The sequence below is a fragment of the Petaurus breviceps genome, unplaced genomic scaffold (genome assembly GCF_028583685.1).
Source record: "Petaurus breviceps papuanus isolate PSGF00001 unplaced genomic scaffold, PetGlider_PUasm1.0 90845, whole genome shotgun sequence".
Lineage (NCBI taxonomy): Eukaryota > Metazoa > Chordata > Mammalia > Diprotodontia > Petauridae > Petaurus > Petaurus breviceps.
The window spans coordinates 1,090,665-1,110,990 of record NW_027187359.1 but is presented as its reverse complement, the minus strand read 5'-3'; the positions used below and the strand labels follow the sequence as shown (position 1 = coordinate 1,110,990).

The following is a 20,326-nucleotide window of genomic DNA, read 5'->3' as shown; positions in this document are numbered from 1 at the left end:
TTCAGACTGCTGCCTGGGTCAAATGTCTTAGACCTGGCTCTCTGTGTCTTTATTGGTGATAGGCTGGGGGTTGGGAAGGGAGGCAAAGGTTAAAATCATAGTCTGACAGCACCCTCCCCCTAGGTAACTTAGATTATCATCTCACCTTCATAGGTTGGGACATTAAGACCCAGGGAAGAGGGGAAATGACTTGACCACAACTAACAGGCAGCAGAGATGAGACTGGAATTCAAGCTTCTCAACTACAAATACAGTGATCTATTAAACTGATAACAATTTAGGAGATGTTAGAATGGCATATTGCAGAGGGAACTGGCCTGATCAGGAAGACCAGATTTAGGACTATACCTCTAATTTAGTATTCAGCTATTTTTCTAGTCGACTCGTAACCTCATTTTGGTTTTCTTGGTAAAGATACTAGAGTGATTTGTCATTTCCTTCTCCAGCTCATTTTACAGATGAAGAACATGAGGCAAACAGGGCCAAGTAACTGCCCAAGTTCACACAGTTAGTATCTGAGTCCAGATTTGAACTCATGTCTTCCTGGCTCCAGGACAGGCACTCTATCCACTGGACTGCCTCTGATAAATACTCCATATTTGAACCGGGGCTTTTATAACATCTTGTGCCCCAGACAACTCCTAATTCTAGAACTTAATGTTGTGCTCCCCTCATGGGCAAATAAGTCAGTTAAATTCTTTGAGACTTAGTTCTCATCTGTCAGTTTGGGAGAATAACATATATATTTCCTGGGTCACAGGGTTTGCCAGGCTTTGTGAGCTATAGAAATGTAAATTATTACAAAGTGCTTTCCTCTAACAACGCTGGAGAGGAAGTGCAAGTATTATTATCCCCATTTTACAGATAAGAAAAGAGACACAACAGAGATGTTGTGATTTGCCCAGGGGTCACCTAAATGGAATGTGTAGGATTTGAACTCGGATCTTCTGATTCCAAGGCCAGTGATATTACATTATACAAGGCAGCTAAGGTTTTCCTTGACTCAAGCATGCCCCGAAATTTATGTGAAGATCTTGGGGTACAAAAGTGACTCCCCACCAAGTGCTCTCTGAATTAGAGCCTCTTCTCCCCTGACCATGAACTTTCTTCCAGCCCAGGACTCATCCCATTCCAGCCCACCCTATAGGGAAGATCTCTAGAAACTTGTACCCTCCCAGACAGGTGGCCTTACACATCCCCGTAGAGCCTACCTTTAAACAGCGCCCCCTAGCGACAGTATGTCCACTTAGCAGGTTCTTTGAGCAGGCAGGGGGCTCGGACTCAGTGAGGGGGAGAGCCAGAGGTCAGCCCGCGCCAGTGGGGAAGTTCGAGAGAAGACACGTCTGTGCAAATACTTACCCCATGTAACACAGCACGGGCCTAGAGCCATCTGGCCAAGATCCGTCTGTCCTTAGGGGAGAAGAAAAGACTGGAAGGGGAAGGAAGTGGGCAGCCCTGGAGAGGGAAGCAAAGAATGCTGGGACTTACTGAAGAGCAGAATTAATCCTGCACTAACCCAGGTCTGGACAGTGAGTAGGGCTCGTTGTGATTTGGTCATCATAATTGTTTCGCTCTGGCTTCAGAACCCTCCGACTTCCATTCCCCACCTCAAAGATTATCTCTGGGGGAGGAAAGAAAAGTGGGATCCAGTCTCTCCCAGAGTGCCAGTCTGCAGGGTGCACTTGTAGCCTTGTATGGCAGGGAATAATACATTCACACAATTTTGATCTTACAGTATCTCCTCTGGTGTGTTTTTTTTTTTTCTTTCTGGAGGGGGAAGGCAGGATAATTGGGGTTAAGTGACTTGCCCAAGGTCATAAGGGTAGTAAGTATTAAGTGTCTGAGGCTATATTTGAACTCAGATCCCCTGGACTCCAGGACCGGTGCTCTATTCACCGCGCCACCTAGCCCCCCTTTCTTGTGCGATGATCATGGTTCTGGCCTTTGCCGAGCCTCTGGCAGCTCCTACCAATTTGTAAAGGCTAGATTCAGAGTTGGATAGGATCCTTCGAGATCGTCCCTCACATTTCAGATGGGGAAACTGAGGCTCCCGAAGGGGAAGTGTACTGACCAGGATCACTTAGCTGACAAGAGTCAGAGCCAGAATTAGAACTTATATTCTCTGTTTCGGAAACCAGAGTTCTTATCATTGACTCCACCTGATATTTTTCATAATCTATTGAAAAGGATTAGAGAAAAGGCAGATTTGATAAAAGATGTAAAGCACCAGAAGACCTGGATTCTATATTTATCCAGAGATTCCTACCTGATTCTGACTCTGGACCTCAGTTTCTTCCTCTATAAGAGTATTGGGGGGAGGCCAGGTAGCACAGCGAGTAAGAGCACCAGCTCCAGTGTCAGGATGACCTGGAGATCGAATCCCGGGCTCAGAAACTCAGCACCACACCCAGAAATAACTGGCCGTGTAACCTTGAGCAAGTTACTTAACCCCGATTGCTTAAAAAAAAAAAAAAAAAGAGTATTGGGTCTATGACTATAGGATCATAGGATCACAGATTTTGATTTTGAGCAGAAAGGAGTCTCAGAACCCACTGGTCCTACCCTCTCATTTTACAGATGAGTTCCGGGGAGTTGGTGATTTGTCCAAGATTACGCAGGTAGCAAGCATAAGAGGAAGGATTTGGATCCAAGTCCTCAGAATCCAGTCAGTGCTTTTTCCCTAGCAGGACTCGGGTCCAACAGTTCCTCCTTTGATGCTTGTCTATTAGTCTCAAGCCTCTGGTAGGGACCCGGTGGCAGCTGGTCTGGGCCAGGGAGCTTGGCCAGGTGCGGGACCTGGGGCGGTGAAATAGCCGCACACTGGGCAGCGGAGGGAGGGAGAAGGAGGGAGTCAGGCGGAGTGAGTGAGAAGGAGGGAGCCAAGAGGTGGGAGCTAATGGGTTGGCGCAGATGAAGCTAAGCGTGAGCCATTTGGGCTCCGGTTCTGCTTCTCCTTCTTCCACATGGGACCCCGCAGACTGCGCTGAGAGGGGCCATGGCGCTGGGTCTTCTGCTCTCGGCGCTGCTGCTGATGCTACCCTCCTTTGGTAAGGCCCCCAAGATCTGCTGAAGCACTCACCGCATCCCTCTGCGACGCGCCCTTCCTGTCCACTCCCCCACGCCTGTCCTCCCGCCTCCAGCCCCCAAGGTGCGCACTCCTCCCTCCCAAGTCAAATTCTCACTTCTTCTCTCTCATTTCTTCCCTTTGGGGCTGCAACTGTGGCCCCTTCCCTGCCAGTTAAGTCCCTGAGCTGCGCTCTCTCCTTGCCCAGCGCAAACTGCCCATTGTCCGGTAGACCTAGAACGTGTGCGCTCTCTGGTTTCTGCGCCCAGGTTTAGCCTCTTCACTCTCTGCGTTTCCTCTTACTTAAAAACGAACGCCTTCCGTTTCTTCTCTTTCTGTTCACCTCCCGCTCTGGCAGGCTTCCTGCTCTCTCTCCGTGGAATCTCTCGCTCGGTCCTTGAGCCTCCCTTGGCTCCCTTCTTCCAAGCTCAGCCCCACCTTACTTTTCTCACTCACTGCCTGGGACAAAATGAACTTAATTGCAAGCTGGGGTGGGATGGAGGGAGGAGAAAGGGGATAAAAGGGGGGATAACGGGTCCAGGAGGGCCCTGGAAGAAAGGATTGAACCGTGGTGGTTTAAGAACGGGCTCTGGGGGCGGCCAGGTAGCACAGTAAAAGCACCGGCCCCAGGGTTGGGATGACCTGGGATCGAATCCGGACTCTTAACACTTAGCTCCCACCCAGAAACACCTGGCCGTGTAACCTTGAGCAAGTTACTTAACCCCGATTGCTCTTAAAAAAAAAAAAAAAAAAAAGAACGGGCTCTCTGAGGAAGCACCAGTAGAACTAGAGTTCGAATGTGGGGCTGGGACAAGTCATTATTCAGTCGTGTCCTACAAGTACCAGGCTGGGGGTTAGGGTGCGGACCGGGAGAGGGCTAGCGATTTATATTGAGTCTCCGCACAGAGCTGAGCTGGCTCATACTATCTCTCCTCTTTTCTGCCTTCTACTCCAGAGACTTCAGTCAGGGCTCGAGACGCCCAGGTAGAATGCCTTCAAGTGTACCGTGGATTCTCTGCCTGCGTACTGCAGCTGGGAAGCAGCGTGGCTGAGGCACAGGGGCTGCCCGCAGTCTGTGGGTGAGTAGCGTTCATCCTTCCTCTCCCTCTGGAGGCCGCTTGTCCCATGTGTCCCCCACCAGCCTTGGTGTCCCCACAGGTCCTGCCTGGAAGGATTGGAAGGATGAAGGGGACTGAGATCAGAAGAACGGAGATGACACCTCCATTCACTCCTTTTCACCAGCTTCACTAGGATGCCCTAAGGGTACTCATGACCTCATTTCTTCCCACTAATGAGCAGCTGCTCAACTAACCACCCTCTGGGAATTAATTACCTGCGGTATTTGAAAGGGAAGTTTGTTCCTTCATAACCTCCCGAATCATCTGCTGAAATACCAAAATTCTTGACCTGCTCCCCACAGTGCTCATGCAAGCCTGACTTTTGATGGGAGTAAAGGATAGTTCTGAGAGCTGTGCAAAATCTGCCATTACCTGAAAGGAAATACTTTAGTGGTGGTTTTAAGTTTCTTTGAAACTCATGGTCTTTTAAGCAAAGACCTATGGACAGGACCAGGTCTGATCCAAAGTCTGTTACCTTCTCTAGCATCTCCATCTCTTAATAAATGTAAGTAGGATGAGGGTTCTAATCCTGCTTCTGCACTAATTTACTGTATAACTTTTAAATCACTGTTGGAGCCTCAGTTTACTCCGAAAAAAGAAGCAGTAGAACTAGTTTATCCCTAAAGTCCCTTTCTGTTCTATAATCCTATGACTTACCTGAAAGAATTGAAGTCCAGAGGGGAAAAAGTTCACACAGCAAAAAAGTGTTAGAAAAAGGGCTTGGGATCCTCTGCCTCCCAAGCCCAATTGTTGTTCTTTTCCCAGTAAAGCCTTAAATAAAAAGTGAAGATGAGGCCTGAATAAGAAGTGGATTCTGTACTGCCTCTTTAAATCTGATTTCCCCTCCTCCCCCAAATAGGGAAATATGCATTGGAACACCAAGTCACACCATGTTCTTCTCCTCACAACATTCAAACCATTCATCTCAATTTTGGCCTCCCTTTCCTCCCTTCATAGTCCTAGTTAGCTAATCCAGCTACATATGTTGTCTTTCCCCCATAATTCTCTTCCTCTTTGGCTTGTCATTCATCCTGTCAATGCTGCATTTCCCCAGCTCTCTGCTTTTTCCACCTCACTCTTCTGTAGCTGATGAATACTTGAAGTCACACATCTCTGTGTCCACTACAAATTCATATTTTTTGTATACAGTGCAATTAAACATTTATTAGGACCCCACTGGTTACAACATATATCCAAATGATAAACAGTGTGGATAGAGTTCCAGTTCTGAAGTTAGAAAAACCAACCAGGCCCTCACTGCTGTACAGGAATCCTTTTTATTCTTTGATGGACTATTCTTTGCCCTCAACAGTGACTATTCCAAATCTCCTCTCATCAAGACCTCCTTCCTTTCAGCAGACATTCTTATCTCCTGTTTTACTTATTTTGAACTCCCTTCATTGCTCCCCCCCCCACACACACCTTCAGAATACCTTTAGATTGTTGTTTGCTGTCTCTTCCTTTGCTCTAACCTCTTAGAGAACTGACTTTTCTCCTTGTCAAGATAAACCTCTCTACTTGTGTCTTTGTTTTCATCTTGTTCCATCATTTCTTCTTTTGCTCTCATCAATAATATCTTTCTAACCTGGCTCCCTCCCCAAGTACAAAAAGGTTTTCATCTACCCCATCCGCTATCCTCTCAAGCTACATTCCTTCATCTTTTCTGTCTTTCACTGCCCATTTCCTCAAAAGAATAATCTACATTTGCATCTTCCACTTCCAGACCACACATTGGCTTCTCAGCCATTTGCAAATCTAGTTTCCAGTCCCACCACTGGAATGAAATGGCTTTCTCCAAGATTTAGTAATCTAATTTTCTTAATCAAGAAATTAGATGACTTCAGGCATTTTTTTTACACCTCTCTGCAGCTATTGCCAATATTAAATAACCTCCTCCTGACAAGCTTCTATCATACTGCTCTCACCTGGTTCTTCTACCTGACCAATTTGTTCCTCAGTCTCCTTTGCCAGATCATTCATCTCCTACCCCTCTAGCAAGGGGTCCTCAGGGCTCTGTCCCATGTGCTTGTTTCCCTTTATGCTCCTTTCCTTGATGTTGCTTCCCCTGGCTTAGTTATCATCTCTACCCAGATGACTCCCAAATCTAAATAATCAGCTGTTATCCCTTTCTCCCTAGATGGGCTGTAGGCAACTCATGCTCAATATATCCAAAACCAGAACTAATTCTCCCCAATTAATTTACCCCTTCTTCAATTTCCTTATTTCTCTTGAGAATACTGTCTTTCCAATCAACTAGATTTATAACCTAAAAATCATCCTTGAATATTCATCTATTCTTACCATCCCCCAAAGTCAATGAATGACCAAATCTGTTAGATTCTACCTTCACTTCTCTTAAAATGATAGCTAGCATTTATAATACCTTTCACTGTGTGCCAGAAACTTTACAAATATTATCTCATTTGATTATCACAACTCTCAGATGTAAATGCTATAATCCTCATTTTACAGTTGAAGAAACGGAGGCAAACAGCAGTTAAATGACTTGCTCAAGGTCACACAACTAGTGTCTGATGCTGGATTTGAATTTACATCATCCTGATGCCTAGCCTAGCAATCTATCCACTACCCACTTAGCCTCTTCTTTCCACTCATGGAGTGTATCATAGTTCAGATTTTTTATTGCCTCTTTCCTAGGCTATTTAATAGCCTCCTAATTGATTTCTGTTTTGACTCTTTCCCTTCTTCTCGTCTTTCCTGCACTGCTAAAGTAATCTTCTTAAAACATAGGTCTGACCATATGACTCCATTCCCCTGCTGAGTAGTTTCACATTGGTTCTAACCTGGCATTTAAAGTCTCCTAAATTTGGCTCCCACCTGGGTTTCCAAACATTTTTTTTTTTTTTTGCTATTCTGCTTGCTACACTTCATGTTCTAGTCAAATTGGATTTCTATCTTTTCCCTGCACTCAACATTCTATTCCCTTTGCTAGGGGCTCAAACTGGAATGTGGCCCATGCTGGGCATCCACTCTTCCATCATCTCCCACCCAGAAACCTTCTTTTTCAATAAGACTAAGCTTACGTTCCATCTCCTAAGAGAAGCCTTCCTTCACTGATAAATTAGAACTTGACTAGTGAGTACCATAATAATGGAGAACCTCAAGTAGATGCGGTGTGAAGATCTGTTGGAAGGAACTGGGGAAGAAATTCAGTCAGAACGTGATTTTAAGGATTTGAAAGGCTGTCAAATTGAAGAGGTTAGAAGAGTACTTTTTGGCCCAAGGGCAGAACAAAGCTGCAAAGGGTGCAAGATGCCAAGAGGCCAATTTAGGGCTTGATGTAAGAGAAAGCTTAATAATTAGACCTCTTCAAAAGTGGAATGGGCTGCCTCACTCAAGAGGTGGGGAGCAGGTCCCCCTCATTGGGAGCCTTTTATCAAAGATTTGCTGGCAAGGTTGTCAAAGAGATTCTTTTTAGAGTAAGAGTTGAATCAGTCAGCCTCTGAGCTCCCTTCCAAATAGAAATTCCAGAGTGATTCCCTGTTGTATAATTGTTCTCTCTCCTCAGTTTTCCTTGTATCACATTTCTTTGTGTACCTGTTGAATCTCATTACCAGTACTATCACCGGTAGAATGCAGGCTCACCGAGGACAAGGATTTTGTTTGTCTGTATATTCAGTATCCGGCACAGTGTTTATACATAGAAGAGGCTTAACATATGGCTTTTGTTGAATTAAAGTATACCAAACCCTGAAAGGTCGCCTCTTCGGTCCTTTTGGCTGCAGGTACTGGGAAGAGTTTCACGCCTGTGCCCTGACTACCCTCCAGGACTGTGAAGAGGAAGCTGCCCTAATCTGGGAGACTTTAAAAAAGGAATCTAGGAATCTTCACTTTCCTGGGAACTTGTTTGAGCTATGCAGCCCCAAGGGTTCTGGTGGGCCAGGCCCTTTATTCCTTCTACCCTGGCACCTGCTGGCCACTTCTCTGCTCCTTGTTTGGTTCTGAAGGCGGCCTGGGCCAGTGCATGGAACCTGCCTCCCTGGGCCAAACCCTCTCCTGTCCAAAGGAAAGATCCTTTACTGCCAAGTGCTAAGTCACTTGAGCCACTGACCAATACCCACTGGTTTCCTGTCTAGGTATCACCACCCCCAACGTCCCAGAATACATGCTGAGAAAAGAACCTCACTATAGTCTTTGCAATTAAAAATCTTGCTGTGATGCAGGAGTCTTGCATTTTATGGATTTTGCTTTGTATCAGCAAGCCTTCCTTGGAAAATCAACTTGGAAAGAAGGGAAGCAGACCTGTCAAGAGTTCACGTTTTAGAAAGTGTGCATTCCCAGTATTAAATGAGATATTTCCATTATATGAGGTCCAAATAATAGCTCACTCTGAAATAGCACTTGCCTTACAACAGTCCTTTCAGCTGTTAATGCAGAAAGCATCACCCCCATTTTATAGATGAGGAAACAGGCTCATAGAGGGTTGGTTGGCCCAGGTCCCACAGTGTAGCAAGCAGCAGAACCCAGGGCCTCTAACGAGTGCTCATTCCGCCACCCTACCTCTTCTCAAATCCACAGTAACCATCAAGAGACAGCATTGCCATGACATCGAACTTGCCAAGCAAGCCTCTAAGGATGTTATTGCCATCTAAGCCTCATAACAGGCCTGAGAACAGAATTGGAGGTGCCTTCTTTCTCTTTCTAAGATCATTACTTATTACTCCATTATACCAGAAACCAAATCTCCTATCAACTGATACACAGGGAAAGGAGGGTACCCTTCTGCGGCTCTCCCTTCTCATACTATCCCAAGGGGTCACCAGGTTCCGTTATGAGATGCAGGGACTTAAACAGAATCAGACAATTTGTTTCTGTTTGCCAAGACCACTGTGGAGAGAATTTATATACTGGGTAGGGAATTGGCTCCTTCCAAAAAAGAAAACCTATGTCAGGTTCTATGCCTTTTCCCCCTAAAGATTTAAACCTTAATAAAGTCATTCCCTTCCATCTCCTTGTATGGCAAAATATCACCTTTTAGACATCCTTCATAGTCCAATCTTTATCCTTCCCCAATGTTTCTCCACCCAAGCATTTGCCTAGTTGGCCTTTAACCCTCCTTTTACAAGGTTAAAATCCAGAGCAGCATGGAAAATTCAGTGATTTCTTAAAGTCAAATTTATATTCCCTTTCCAGCTCTGGAACTAGTAATGTGGAAAAATCTGGCATTTTACAGGTCTTTGGGGCAGGTTTCTGGCTCACACCTTTCCATAAAGAAGCAAGAATTGCTATAACTCATTAGCACCAGAAGTAGGTGCCAGGCAAACATGGAACAGAGCAGAGACCTTACCACCATTATCACCTGGGCTAGGAAATAATCAGGAGATGGTGGTGGTATCTCTCCACTCAGTTTCTAAGGCAATTCCCTTAGAGCCTGGGACGGAGAGTAGACTGGACTTGTATGGTAAGAGCAGGAGAGAGGGCTATCTGAATTTTGAAATGGTAGAGTAGGACAGGAACTTCAAGTCATCGAGCTTGACCTTCTCATTTGACAGATGAAGGAACTGAAGCTCTGAGAGGGGAAGTTACTGGCTCAAGATCACAGTTAGTTGCTGACTGAGCCAGAACTAGAAACAGTCTCCTGATGCCTGGTTCAACACTCTCTTCACCACAGAACGCTGGTTCTTTACAAATTTATTAATAACTCATTTCAATAGAACTTTAAGGCTTTACAAAATGCAGTCAGCACAACAGCTCAGTGAGTCAGGTTGGACCAGTATTATTATCCCTATTTTACAAATAAGGAAACTGAGGCTTACAAGAGGGGAAGAGAATAGCCCTTGGTCACGTGTCCAAACCAGGACTGGAACCTTTCTCCTCATTCCAGCTCTTTCCACTCTACCATCCTGCTCTGCTAGTATAAAGGTTGCCCCCTACAATCCAGGAAGGGAAACAAGAGGCCTGTACCTTTGTAAGACACTCTTCCCAATACCTTATCACAGTAACACAAAGTCAGCACAGGCAGAACTAGAAAATACTGTATTTATGTACAAAGGAAGTCAAGGAGGTGTCAGCCACTCCAACAGGAAATCCTGTCCCAAAGGAGCATCTCAACAGTGAAGCACTACCCTCTCCTCCTAGCCCTGGATGGGTGGAACACTGGGCTTGTCCCATCAGTAGTAACTTTGTATTCCCATCTGTACTACAGTTCCAAAGAAAGGAGGAACCAACTGCCCGCCTATGCTCCGTAAGGTCCTACAAGCTGCCTCTCATAGGAACTAGGGGCAAGGGATGGGACAGACAAGGGGCCAAAGGAAGTTGCTGGGCAGTATGTGTGTTTCAGGGTAGCAGGCTTTGGATTTCACTAGCATTTTGTGCCTCTATCAGCCTTGATGACCGTACCATTTATGACCTCTCCATCCACAGAAAAACTTATTACCCCAAACTGAACTTCTTTGGTCCAGTAAAATTGGAGAAGTTATCCCAAGTAGGCAGGGTGAAATAGCCAGTCAAGTGATTTACTCCAATCAGAGTTTCTTGTTTTTCTTTAAAAAAAAAAAAGATGACGACAAGAATAGTGGAGTGAAACGTCTCCAATTTTTGCTTGCTCCTTTCACTCTGCCTTTGCCCATAGGAAGGGCTCTCTTCCTGATACATTTCTTCTCTGCAGACATCATTGCCTCAGCTTATGCCAGCTGACTGCCCTGGCTGACTGGTGGAGCCTGCTCTTCCCACACCATTGTCAACTTCACATTGACCAAGTCCCTTTCGGTGCTTGAAAAAAGATCTGGAGGGCACGCATGGCCGCAGAAGTCAATTTCCTAGACATTGGATTTGGGAGCAGAATTAAGGGGGATCTCCTTGAGCTCCGTCCTCATACAGAGGTACTCCCCAATCACAGCCATCAGGGCAATACAAACAGCATGCACCAGCCACCAGGTCAGCGATGAGGGGAAATGGGAACTGTAGATCCAGCATCCCAGGAGGTGGAAGAAATGGACTGTGACAGTGAAGTCCAAACACTGTTTCCCTCGACGGATGAAGTATAACAAACCAAGGGCACTGTCATGGGAGACAAAATAGAAATCACTGGGTTGGCCTCCCTTTTGAGAGAAGCATCTAGCAATCTGAAGGGAATTCATCTGACAAGTCACTAATGAGACTGAATGAAACACAACAGTTGTAAGGATAAGAAATCAGCAAACAACATATATAAGCTAAAAGTTTTGTGACTGTAAAATCAAGGATGTCACCGAGACAAAAAGATTAGGCTATTTATTCCTAGACAACTGACGAAGCTGTGAGGTACCTTAGAACACAGAATATCAGAGCAGGAAGTAACTTTGGATACCTCCTTCCCTCAGTGGTCTCCACATAGATTCCCCTCATCATTTTATGTATGAAGTCTCTGAGGACCAGAGGGAAGTGACTTGCCTAGGGTCATAGTAGGTGGTCATAAGAGAGGGCAGACCTAGAATCTTCGACTCTTGGTTGCCCAGCTCAATGTTGTTATCTCAAGATTGCATTACATGTGGCAGAAAGATACAGATGTATACCTATGTCAGAGTTACTGTTCTATGGAAACTAGAACTGGGGTAGATCCCTGAATAAGCCCACTTTCTTTCACTATTCTCTAAAAAGAGGTTGTAGTGTTCAGTCAAGTCCAACTCTTCATGACCCCATCTGGAGTTTTCTTAGCAAAGATACAGGAGTGGTTTGCCATTTCCTTCTTCAGCTCACTTTACAGATGAGGAAACTGAGGCAAACAGGATTAAGTGACTTCCCCAGGGTCACAAAGCTATAAGTATTTGAGGCCAGATCTGAACTCAAGTCTTCCTGACTCCAGGTCTGGTACTCTATCCACTGAGCCACTTACCTGTCCTAGAAAGGGGCACTCATATCAAGTCAGAATCTGAGGGAAGACCCTAATACTTGGTCAAAGGAAGCTTTGTCTTAGGAACCCCCGGTGGCTTGTGAGGCTGAGGATACTCACCAGGTAAGAGCATTGAGGATGAAGGCCATCATGGAGAGACGGCCCGGAGGAGTAGAGAAGCCCAGGATCTAAGGAAGAACAGAGAAGGAAAAACTCACAAATGAATGGAGTGACACTGGATGTTAAGGTGATTTTTCAGCAAGGCCCTGAATCCAGAACCCCACAGGATGATAAGGAAATCACATACTAATAAAAGCTCAGATTTACATAGTATTTTTAATTTACACACACACACACACCTACCTTCATATGAGAATCAAATGAAGTATATTATATCCATTTTTTTTTCAAACAAGAAAACTGAGGCTCAAAGAGAATAAGTCACAGTTCTTAAGAAAAAGGATCACAACCTATCATCAAAAATGCTGCCAGGATTCATACACCTTTTCATTTAGATGTGGGTGAGAAATTAAATCCTAAGGCCCAATTGAGTATATGAGTTTGTCACCAATAACCTCATGGTATATCCTGGCCTAGGCTATGCCTCCAGGAAAGGTCTCCCTACCTGGTAACTTTGTCTATGTCCCTGTAGTCTCAGCAGGGCCTAGAGGAGAAAGGTAATAGGGGATTCTGACTATCCCTCCAGCCTCATCTCCCTACACTACCTCCTCAGGCATTCTACTCTCCAGCCCAAAGAACGGCTCACTCTCTCCCCATATATTCTACATCTTTCTATGTCTGACAATGTGCCCTCAAATCTACCTGAATTTCTGCAGGCTCAGATCAAATACCACCTTTCCTCATCTTTCCCTTCTTTGAACAAGGCACTCTGTACTATTCTTATGTGTCACTCAACCCTTTGTATATATTATACTTATTAGTGGGTCTTAGCTTATCCCAGCCCTAGACTCCTGATGGAAAGCTCTGTTAAGGAAGAGAGACTGGGTCTTATTGCTCTTTGATTACTACCCAGTTCACCCTCAACAGAGAGCTCAGAACTTTTTTTCAGTGAATGATAATCACCATTCCCAGTTCTATAGTGACTAATAGTTTACACAGTGCTTCCATTTCAGAATTCTGTCCACTGGGTTAGGTAACATTAAGTACAATTATTTCCCTTTTATAGACGAAGGAACTGAAGGTCTGAAAGGGGAAAATTCTTTTTCAAAATTATACATCTAATAAGTGGTAGAGAGCTAAGACTTAAACTTAGATGTCCTAACTCTGATTCTAGTACTCTTTCCATTACTATCACACTGTCTTTGACTGAGACCTGAATTCTCCTGCCTCAATCTTTGCTTCAGTGCCTAGAATGGCTTCCCAGCCTCTATTCCTCCCCCCTTTCTCCCATCCTACTCCACCTGTCAAATTCCTACACATCCAAATAGTTCAAGTGGAATACCATTTCCTGGATGTCTACCCTGCTCCCCCCATTAAATAATACTCTTCCCCTTCAGACCTCAAATACTACTTTGTTTCACTCTAATTATTTATCATGTAATATGTTACATAATGATTTGCATCTATGTGTCAATTCACTCTACTATAATATAAATTCCATGAGAACAAGGAACTTTTCTTATCTCAACTTTGTAGCTTTGTATAAGCACAAATCTCTGTGTAAGTACTTAATGGTTAGCAAATCAGTACTGGCTGGGTGACAGAGATGAACAGGGACCAAGTGACACAATGTGTGAGGAGCTGAGTGAATGACAGGACTGAATGAATGACTGCCTGCCCACCAGGGTGACTGAGTTGGTAGCTGAGTGTGACTGGCTGGCTAACCAGGTGGCTAGTCTAACTGATGACTGGCTGGGTGAGTGGGTGACTGCATAACTGCCTGAAAGTATGAGCCACTGAGTAGGTGAATGAATTAAAGTGATTGTTAGTGAAGGAGTGACTGACTGAATGAGCACGTTGAGTAGACAGAGGCGCTGAATGCAGACCCTCCACATCTGGTTGCCGAGGATCCTTACCTCCGGGCTGAACATCTGGTCCAGAGTGGGGCTGCTCTGCACCAGGCTGTCCACTAGCGCCAGCCACAGACCCAGGGAGCCATAGTACACGTTCTGCATAAGCACGATCTGCGAGACGATCAGGATGGGGTCCCACACATAGCTACGGAACTGGCCGGCCATGGCCAGGGCTCCAGGGCTCGGGCCTCCAGCTTCAGCACCGCTGCTGCCTCCTGCCCCCAGTGGTCTCCACGTGTGTCCAAGCCATGGGAAGGGGAAATGTGGAGGTCGGGGGCAGGGCCTTTGGGGTTGGAGTCCAAGGTTCGGTCAGCTGGCAAGGAGAACTTCGATAACCACGGCAACCCACATCCTCTACCCATCCTCTAGTATGTATGGGTACACCTAGCCAGCCCAGGGAGGCGGGGAACCCACTGCTGGGGGGAAAGGGCGAGGATAACCATGCGGGGCCGGGGCGAATAAGGCCACAGCAGCCTGCAGGAACAGAGCAATCAGTAACATCTATGGAAAACCGCTCCCCTGCCTCTTCCCTGCCCCCTCCATTTTCCAACAGCCTGAACACTGGGGAGAAGTGGACAGGCCTGTTTCCATGGTAACCAATCCCTCCCTCCACGGGGGCGGGGGGGGGGGCGGAAAAAGGAGAGGACCGGACGAGCCCATTTCTGGCGGAGGGCGGGGGGAAGGGGACCCTGATAGGTCAGGCTGTCCCATTCTGGAAGATCGGGCAGGCTCTCGAACCTCCGCAAGAGTCTGACGTTCACTCACCCGACTTCGGACTGTGGGACCAGTAGCTAGTCCAGGTCTTACCACGTAGCCTTTCGAGCGGCGCCGACAGCAGGAACCATGGTGGTGGTGGCGCCTAGAGCGCCGCAACTCCTCCGTGTCACAACCCCAGTAGAGAAAGAGATTTAACGCTTCCGGGGACACGGTAAGGGGCGGGGAGGAGGGGAGGAGAGAAGCCCGGCTTTGCACAGGCGCACTGGGAATGACCCGCGAAAGAAGAGGTGGGGAGAGGAGGGAAAACTGCTGAGGAAGGAGCAGGCGCACATGCGCATTAAGGAAATAGAAGAGAAACGGAAGTGGGGCGTTAGCTGGGTGGAACGCGCGTGCCCTCTGGTGGGAGCCTGTAGTTGGACGTCTTGGAGATTGAAGAGATGCCGTGGGAGGGAAGGAGGGAGGAGGCCTGGGTAAATGGAGGAACCAAACTTCGAGATTCCCCAGCCAGAATGGCCTTGGTATAGATCTGATGGGGTGATGGGATCTGGGATCTGCCCGTTTTTTTAGCCTGTCTGTAGTTCACTGAACTCACAATATTGCTTGTGTATCCAGTACAATTCGAATTGTAAACTGTTAAGCACCTACTGTATACAAGGGACCTGCAGTGGTTTCTGTGTATTGGACAGAGATCAATAACTGCCCTCAGGAAGTTCACAGTAGTAATGATAACTTACTTTTATTTTAGGCTTACAAGGGCTTTCCTCAAACTACAATATGGTATTTTTTTTTTCTTTTTGGAGGGGGGGGAAGGCAAGACAATTGGGGTTAAGTGACTTGCGGAAGGTCACACTGCTAGTATGTCAAGTGTCTGAGGTGGGATTTGAACTCAGGACCTCCTGACTCCAGGGCTAGTGCTCCATTCACTTCGACACCTAGCTATCCCCTACAATATTTTACAAATATATTAGGCACCACCCTGTGCAGAAAAAGGCCTTTGGCTGTGGAGAATACCAACAACAGTAAGCTAAGTGAGCTTCCAGACCCAGAAGCAAAGAGATCTGCACCCATACAGCTGGTAAGAGTGCTTTCCCAACCTGAGACCCTTTCAAGCACTATTTGCAGGCCAACTTTGTCTCAGAACCATCTCTGCCAGAAGCCTTTGCCTTACAAGTAGTTTGTGACTGCTCTGCCCTGCGTTAAACCATTTAACAAAGCTTTTAGATGCCCTCCATAGTTATTTAGTCACCATGCCTTCACTGCTAGGAAAGCATTAAGGACTAGCCCAGGAGTGGGGAACCTTCGATCTAGAGGGCCCATGTGGCCTTCTTAAGTCCTCAAGTGCAGCCACCAAGCTTGGACTAGGGCCTCAAACACAAGATGAAAAAGAACCCTAGTACATATTCTTTGTGTAGTTTCTTATAGCTGTTCATCATCCCCTCTCATCTTGAGATAAAGGGACTGCCACCAAATGTGAGCTCAGTGTTGTCCCTAGGGACCAAGTAGATCCCCCAGAGTGATTCAATCCAGTCTCTCTGTGGGCTTCACCTCATAGTGTTTGGGGTAGGGTGTGTGTGTGTGTGTGTGTGTGTGTGTGTGTGTGTGTGTAATCCAATTTATCACAGTCTATCATAGGATACTACAACCGTAGTCAACAGGTATTTCCCATGTTCTCTGGATAGAAGGAAAAACATTTTAGCCTACTATGTGACAGGCATTGTCCTAAGCTATTTACAAATATTATCTCGTTTGAGATGTATGTATGTATGTATATATACATATATGTATATAAGAAAGAGAGAATTCTCATAACAACCTTCCTTCCATTGTGCCCTCTGGAAACCACACCTCATCCTTAACAAGTTCCTTCTTATCTACTCAGATCTCACATTCTTTCCATCTTCTTTAACTCAAAGGAATCTTGCTCAAGCTCCCTTTTGAGCACATTGCTACCTTCTCTGGTACCTGCTTGTTCATTCTCTCATGCTCCCAACACACTAGACTGGGAGGAAAAATAGGCATTTCTTGTTTATTACTGCCACTTCTTCAGGTCCTTCCTTTGCCACCATCCCTTAGCAACCTCTCCATCTTTGAGATTCACTTCACTTGGTTTCTGTCACCCAATTCCAATCCTCATTGTTGTCATGAATGACATCCAGGTCATACTTCCTATTTTCTCAAGGTGGCACAATGGATAGAGGGAAAGGCCTAGAATCAGGAAAATAGGTTAAATTGGAACTCAAACACTAGCTGTGTGACTCTGGGCGAATAAATATTAACCTCTCCTCAGTTTCCTCAATCTGTAAAATAAAGGCAATAATGATACCCACCACCCAGGGAATAAAATGAGGTAATATTTATAAAGTACTTTGAAAATCTTAAAGCTACATATACTATATGTAATATATCACATATATATAATATATACACTATTTTTATCATCTATAATTCCTTCAGTCTTCCTCTCAATCCTAACCCATGCCCTTATATTTAAGTATATCATTGATGTCCCCTCAAATACTCTTTTATCTCTTAGTTTACTACCCTCCTAAACTCCCATGACCTAAATCTTCATTCCATCTCAGCCTCACATAGTATCATATCTTAGATCATATCTTAGATCTCACCATTACCAATAACTGCTTCTCAAAGATTATAATTATAATAAGGAACATGGGCTAGCTTTGTAGTCTCCTTGTTATATAGGAAATTCCCTCTACCAATGTTAATCAGGAACTATTCTGCACAGGTCACACACCTAGTATGTGTCAGAGGTAAGACTTAAACCCACATCTTCCTGAATGACTGAGGCTAGGTCTCTATCCATTATAGCACACTGCCAATATAATGATAATAATAGCTTGCAATTATATTATGATTTAATATTTACAAGGTGCTTTAACATTATCTCATCCGATCCTGAATTGTGAAATTCCCAACTGATCTCACCTTCCCATCTTTCCATTTCTCCCTTTGCTTAATACTTGCTAAGCCTATTCTTCTAGTAATAACTAGTATATCATTCCTACTCCGACCTCACTTTCCTCCCATCCTAATCTGGACCACATGGTTGACCAGTTCAACTAAAAATTATCTTCTTCTGTTGATTCTCTTGTTCCCTTGTCCTACTGCCACTCACATCTTGACAAAATCCAGCCTGTAATTAACCCTACCATCCTCCCTCTCAACTGCTGCTGAGGTGCTACTGAATGTTATTGAAAGAAGTCATATAACCATGCCAGCTGGGTCTGCTACATATTTATGTTATCTAATCTCAAATAGGTCTGCACTATTTATTAAAAGCCCTTTAGAACACCCCTGTTGAGTCTTCATTGCTACTCAAAAATCCTTGTATTCTTCCCCAACTGACTCTGTCATACCACTTACACTGAGAGTTCCAAACCTTTCCCCTCCTTTCCCAAGATGTTTATGCCAAGCTTTTCCCCCTTCTTGGCAAGTTCGTCTTTTACTTTACTAAGAAAATCAAGACTATCTAGTCAGTACCCCTATTCTCTATACCTTTATTCTGGTCTTTGAGAAAGAGGTAGGTGATCCTTTTCTTTGCCAAGGTCAGTCAGTCAATAAACATTTAAGGGCCTACTATGTGCCAGGTCCTGTGCTGAGCACTGAGCATACAAAAAAAGCAAAAGACAGTGCTTGCTTTCCAGGAGCTCAAAGTCTAATGGGGGAAAGGCAACATGGAGTGCAAACAAACACACGATATACAGGATAAATTGGAAATAATCCAAGGGAAGGCACTAGAATTAAGAGGGATTGGGAAAGGTTTCCTCTAAAAGGTGGGATTTTAGTTGGGATTTGAAAGAATTCAGGAAAGCCAGGAGGCAGCCATGAAGAGAGCATTCCTTGCTTAAGAGACAGTCAGAGAAAATGCTGGGAACTAAAAGATGGAGTATCTTCTTGAGGAAGAGAAACAGGCCAGTGTCACTGGATTTAAAGAGTATATGGGTAGGGGAAGGGTGTATGGTGTAAGAAGACTGGGAAGGGGGAAAGGGGCTAGGCTATGAAGGGTTTGGACTTGAAACAGAGGATTTTGTTTTTGATCCTGGAGGTGGTAGGGAAACATTGGAGGAAAGAAGGGTGGAGGGTGGAAATTGGGGGGGCGGCGCACAAGGGTCGACATGATTTCACCTGAACATTAGAAAATTATCTAGTAGCTGCATGGAGGGCCGTTGTAGTGGAAGGAGATTTCTGCCAGGCAGTATCAGCAAGCTTCTGCAATAATTCAGGTGTAAGGTGATGAGTACCTGCACCCTGGTGGTGACAATATTAGAGGAGGAGTTGTTCAGTTGGATTGAACTCTCCTTGACCCTGTTTTGGGGTTTTCTTGGCAGAGATACCGGAGTAGTTTGCCATTTTCTTCTCTAGCTCATATTACAGATGAGGAAACCGAAGCAGACATGGTTAAATGACTTGTTCAGGGTCACACAGTAAGTGTCTGAGATCACATTTGAACTCAGTAAGATGAGTCTTCTTGACTCTAGGCCTGGCACTCTATTCACTTGCACCATGCTGCAAAGGAGAGAAAGGTGAAAACTATAAGCTGTGACAACAGATAGGATATGGAGGTGGGGGAGGGTGGGATGGTGAGAGAGAGTGAGCAGATGATGATACCTAGGTTGGGAGCCTGGAGAATTGAAAGGATGGTGGTGTCCTAGACAGTAATAGGAAAGATTGGAAGGGGAGAGGGTTTGGGGGACAGATGACGAGTTCCATTTTATACAGGCTGAATTTAAGTGGTCTACTGGACATCTAGTTTGAGATGTCTGAAAGGCAGTTGGAGATGTAAGTCTGGAGGTCATCAGAGAGGCTAAGGCTGGATAAGGAAATTTAATAATCATCAGCTTGGAGATGGCGAAGTGTTAGGAGTTGTGAGATGACCAAGTGAAGTGGTATAGAGGAAGTCAGCCCAAGCCCCCTCCTCCTTTCAGGGGTAGATCCTATGCCAATCTTCTCCTTGAGCTTTCCCTTTCAATCAAGCCACCTTCTACCCATCTTCATTCAGTTCTTATCTGTTAGATCCTCCCCCCCCCACTGTCTACAGATGAGCTCATATCTTTGCAATTCTTAAAATACTTAACCCTACCCTGCCCTCAAGCTACTTACTGTTGACTATCTGACTTTCATTCCTATCACTTAACTAAAACTGCATTCTTCCATGTGCTAACAACTTCATAAATAATTTCCTAGGCCTCATTCTTCTAGACTTCTCTGTTAATTTAACTCTACTGATGCATTCAAGGAGTTAGGTGGCAGAGTGGAGTGAGTGCCTGGCCTAGAGTTAGGTTTTCCTGAGTTCAAATCTAGCCTCATATACTTAGTGACCCTGGGTAAGTCACTTAACCCTGTTTGCCTCAGTTTCCTTATCTGTAAATAAACTGGAGAAGGAAATGGCAAGCCACTCTGATGTCTTCGCCAAGAAAACCCCAAATGGGTTTGGCACCACTGAACAATAAATTCTCTCTTTAGTTTCCCCACTACTTTGCTTTCTACTCATAATGATTTTTTAAATATATATATATATATATATATATATATATATATATAT

The 20,326-nt window shown here is 45.1% G+C and overlaps 2 protein-coding genes across 3 annotated transcripts; one reads left to right on the top strand and one right to left on the bottom strand.

Moving 5' to 3' along the window:
* The first annotated feature begins 2,995 nt into the window (after positions 1-2,995).
* LOC138149033 (neuritin-B-like) lies at positions 2,996-9,391 on the top strand. The gene is made up of 3 exons (XM_069071854.1): positions 2,996-3,047; positions 4,020-4,143; positions 7,929-9,391. The coding sequence occupies exons 1-3, from the start codon at positions 2,996-2,998 to the stop codon at positions 8,146-8,148; spliced, it is 396 nt and encodes a 131-aa protein (XP_068927955.1). The 3' UTR covers positions 8,149-9,391.
* Positions 9,392-10,168: 777 nt separating this feature from the next.
* Positions 10,169-14,965, bottom strand: SYS1 (SYS1 golgi trafficking protein). Of its 2 annotated transcripts, none has more exons than XM_069071852.1 (4): positions 14,812-14,965; positions 14,050-14,359; positions 12,134-12,201; positions 10,169-11,202 (listed from the first exon to the last, which is right to left on the bottom strand). In XM_069071852.1, exons 2-4 carry the CDS (start codon positions 14,209-14,211, stop codon positions 10,962-10,964), a joined length of 471 nt encoding a protein of 156 aa, XP_068927953.1. In that variant the 5' UTR covers positions 14,212-14,359; positions 14,812-14,965; the 3' UTR covers positions 10,169-10,961. The 2 variants fall into 2 exon arrangements, with proteins under 2 accessions (XP_068927953.1, XP_068927954.1); XM_069071853.1 differs by having other exon boundaries at positions 14,050-14,329; positions 14,812-14,958.
* Positions 14,966-20,326: the final 5,361 nt, after the last annotated feature.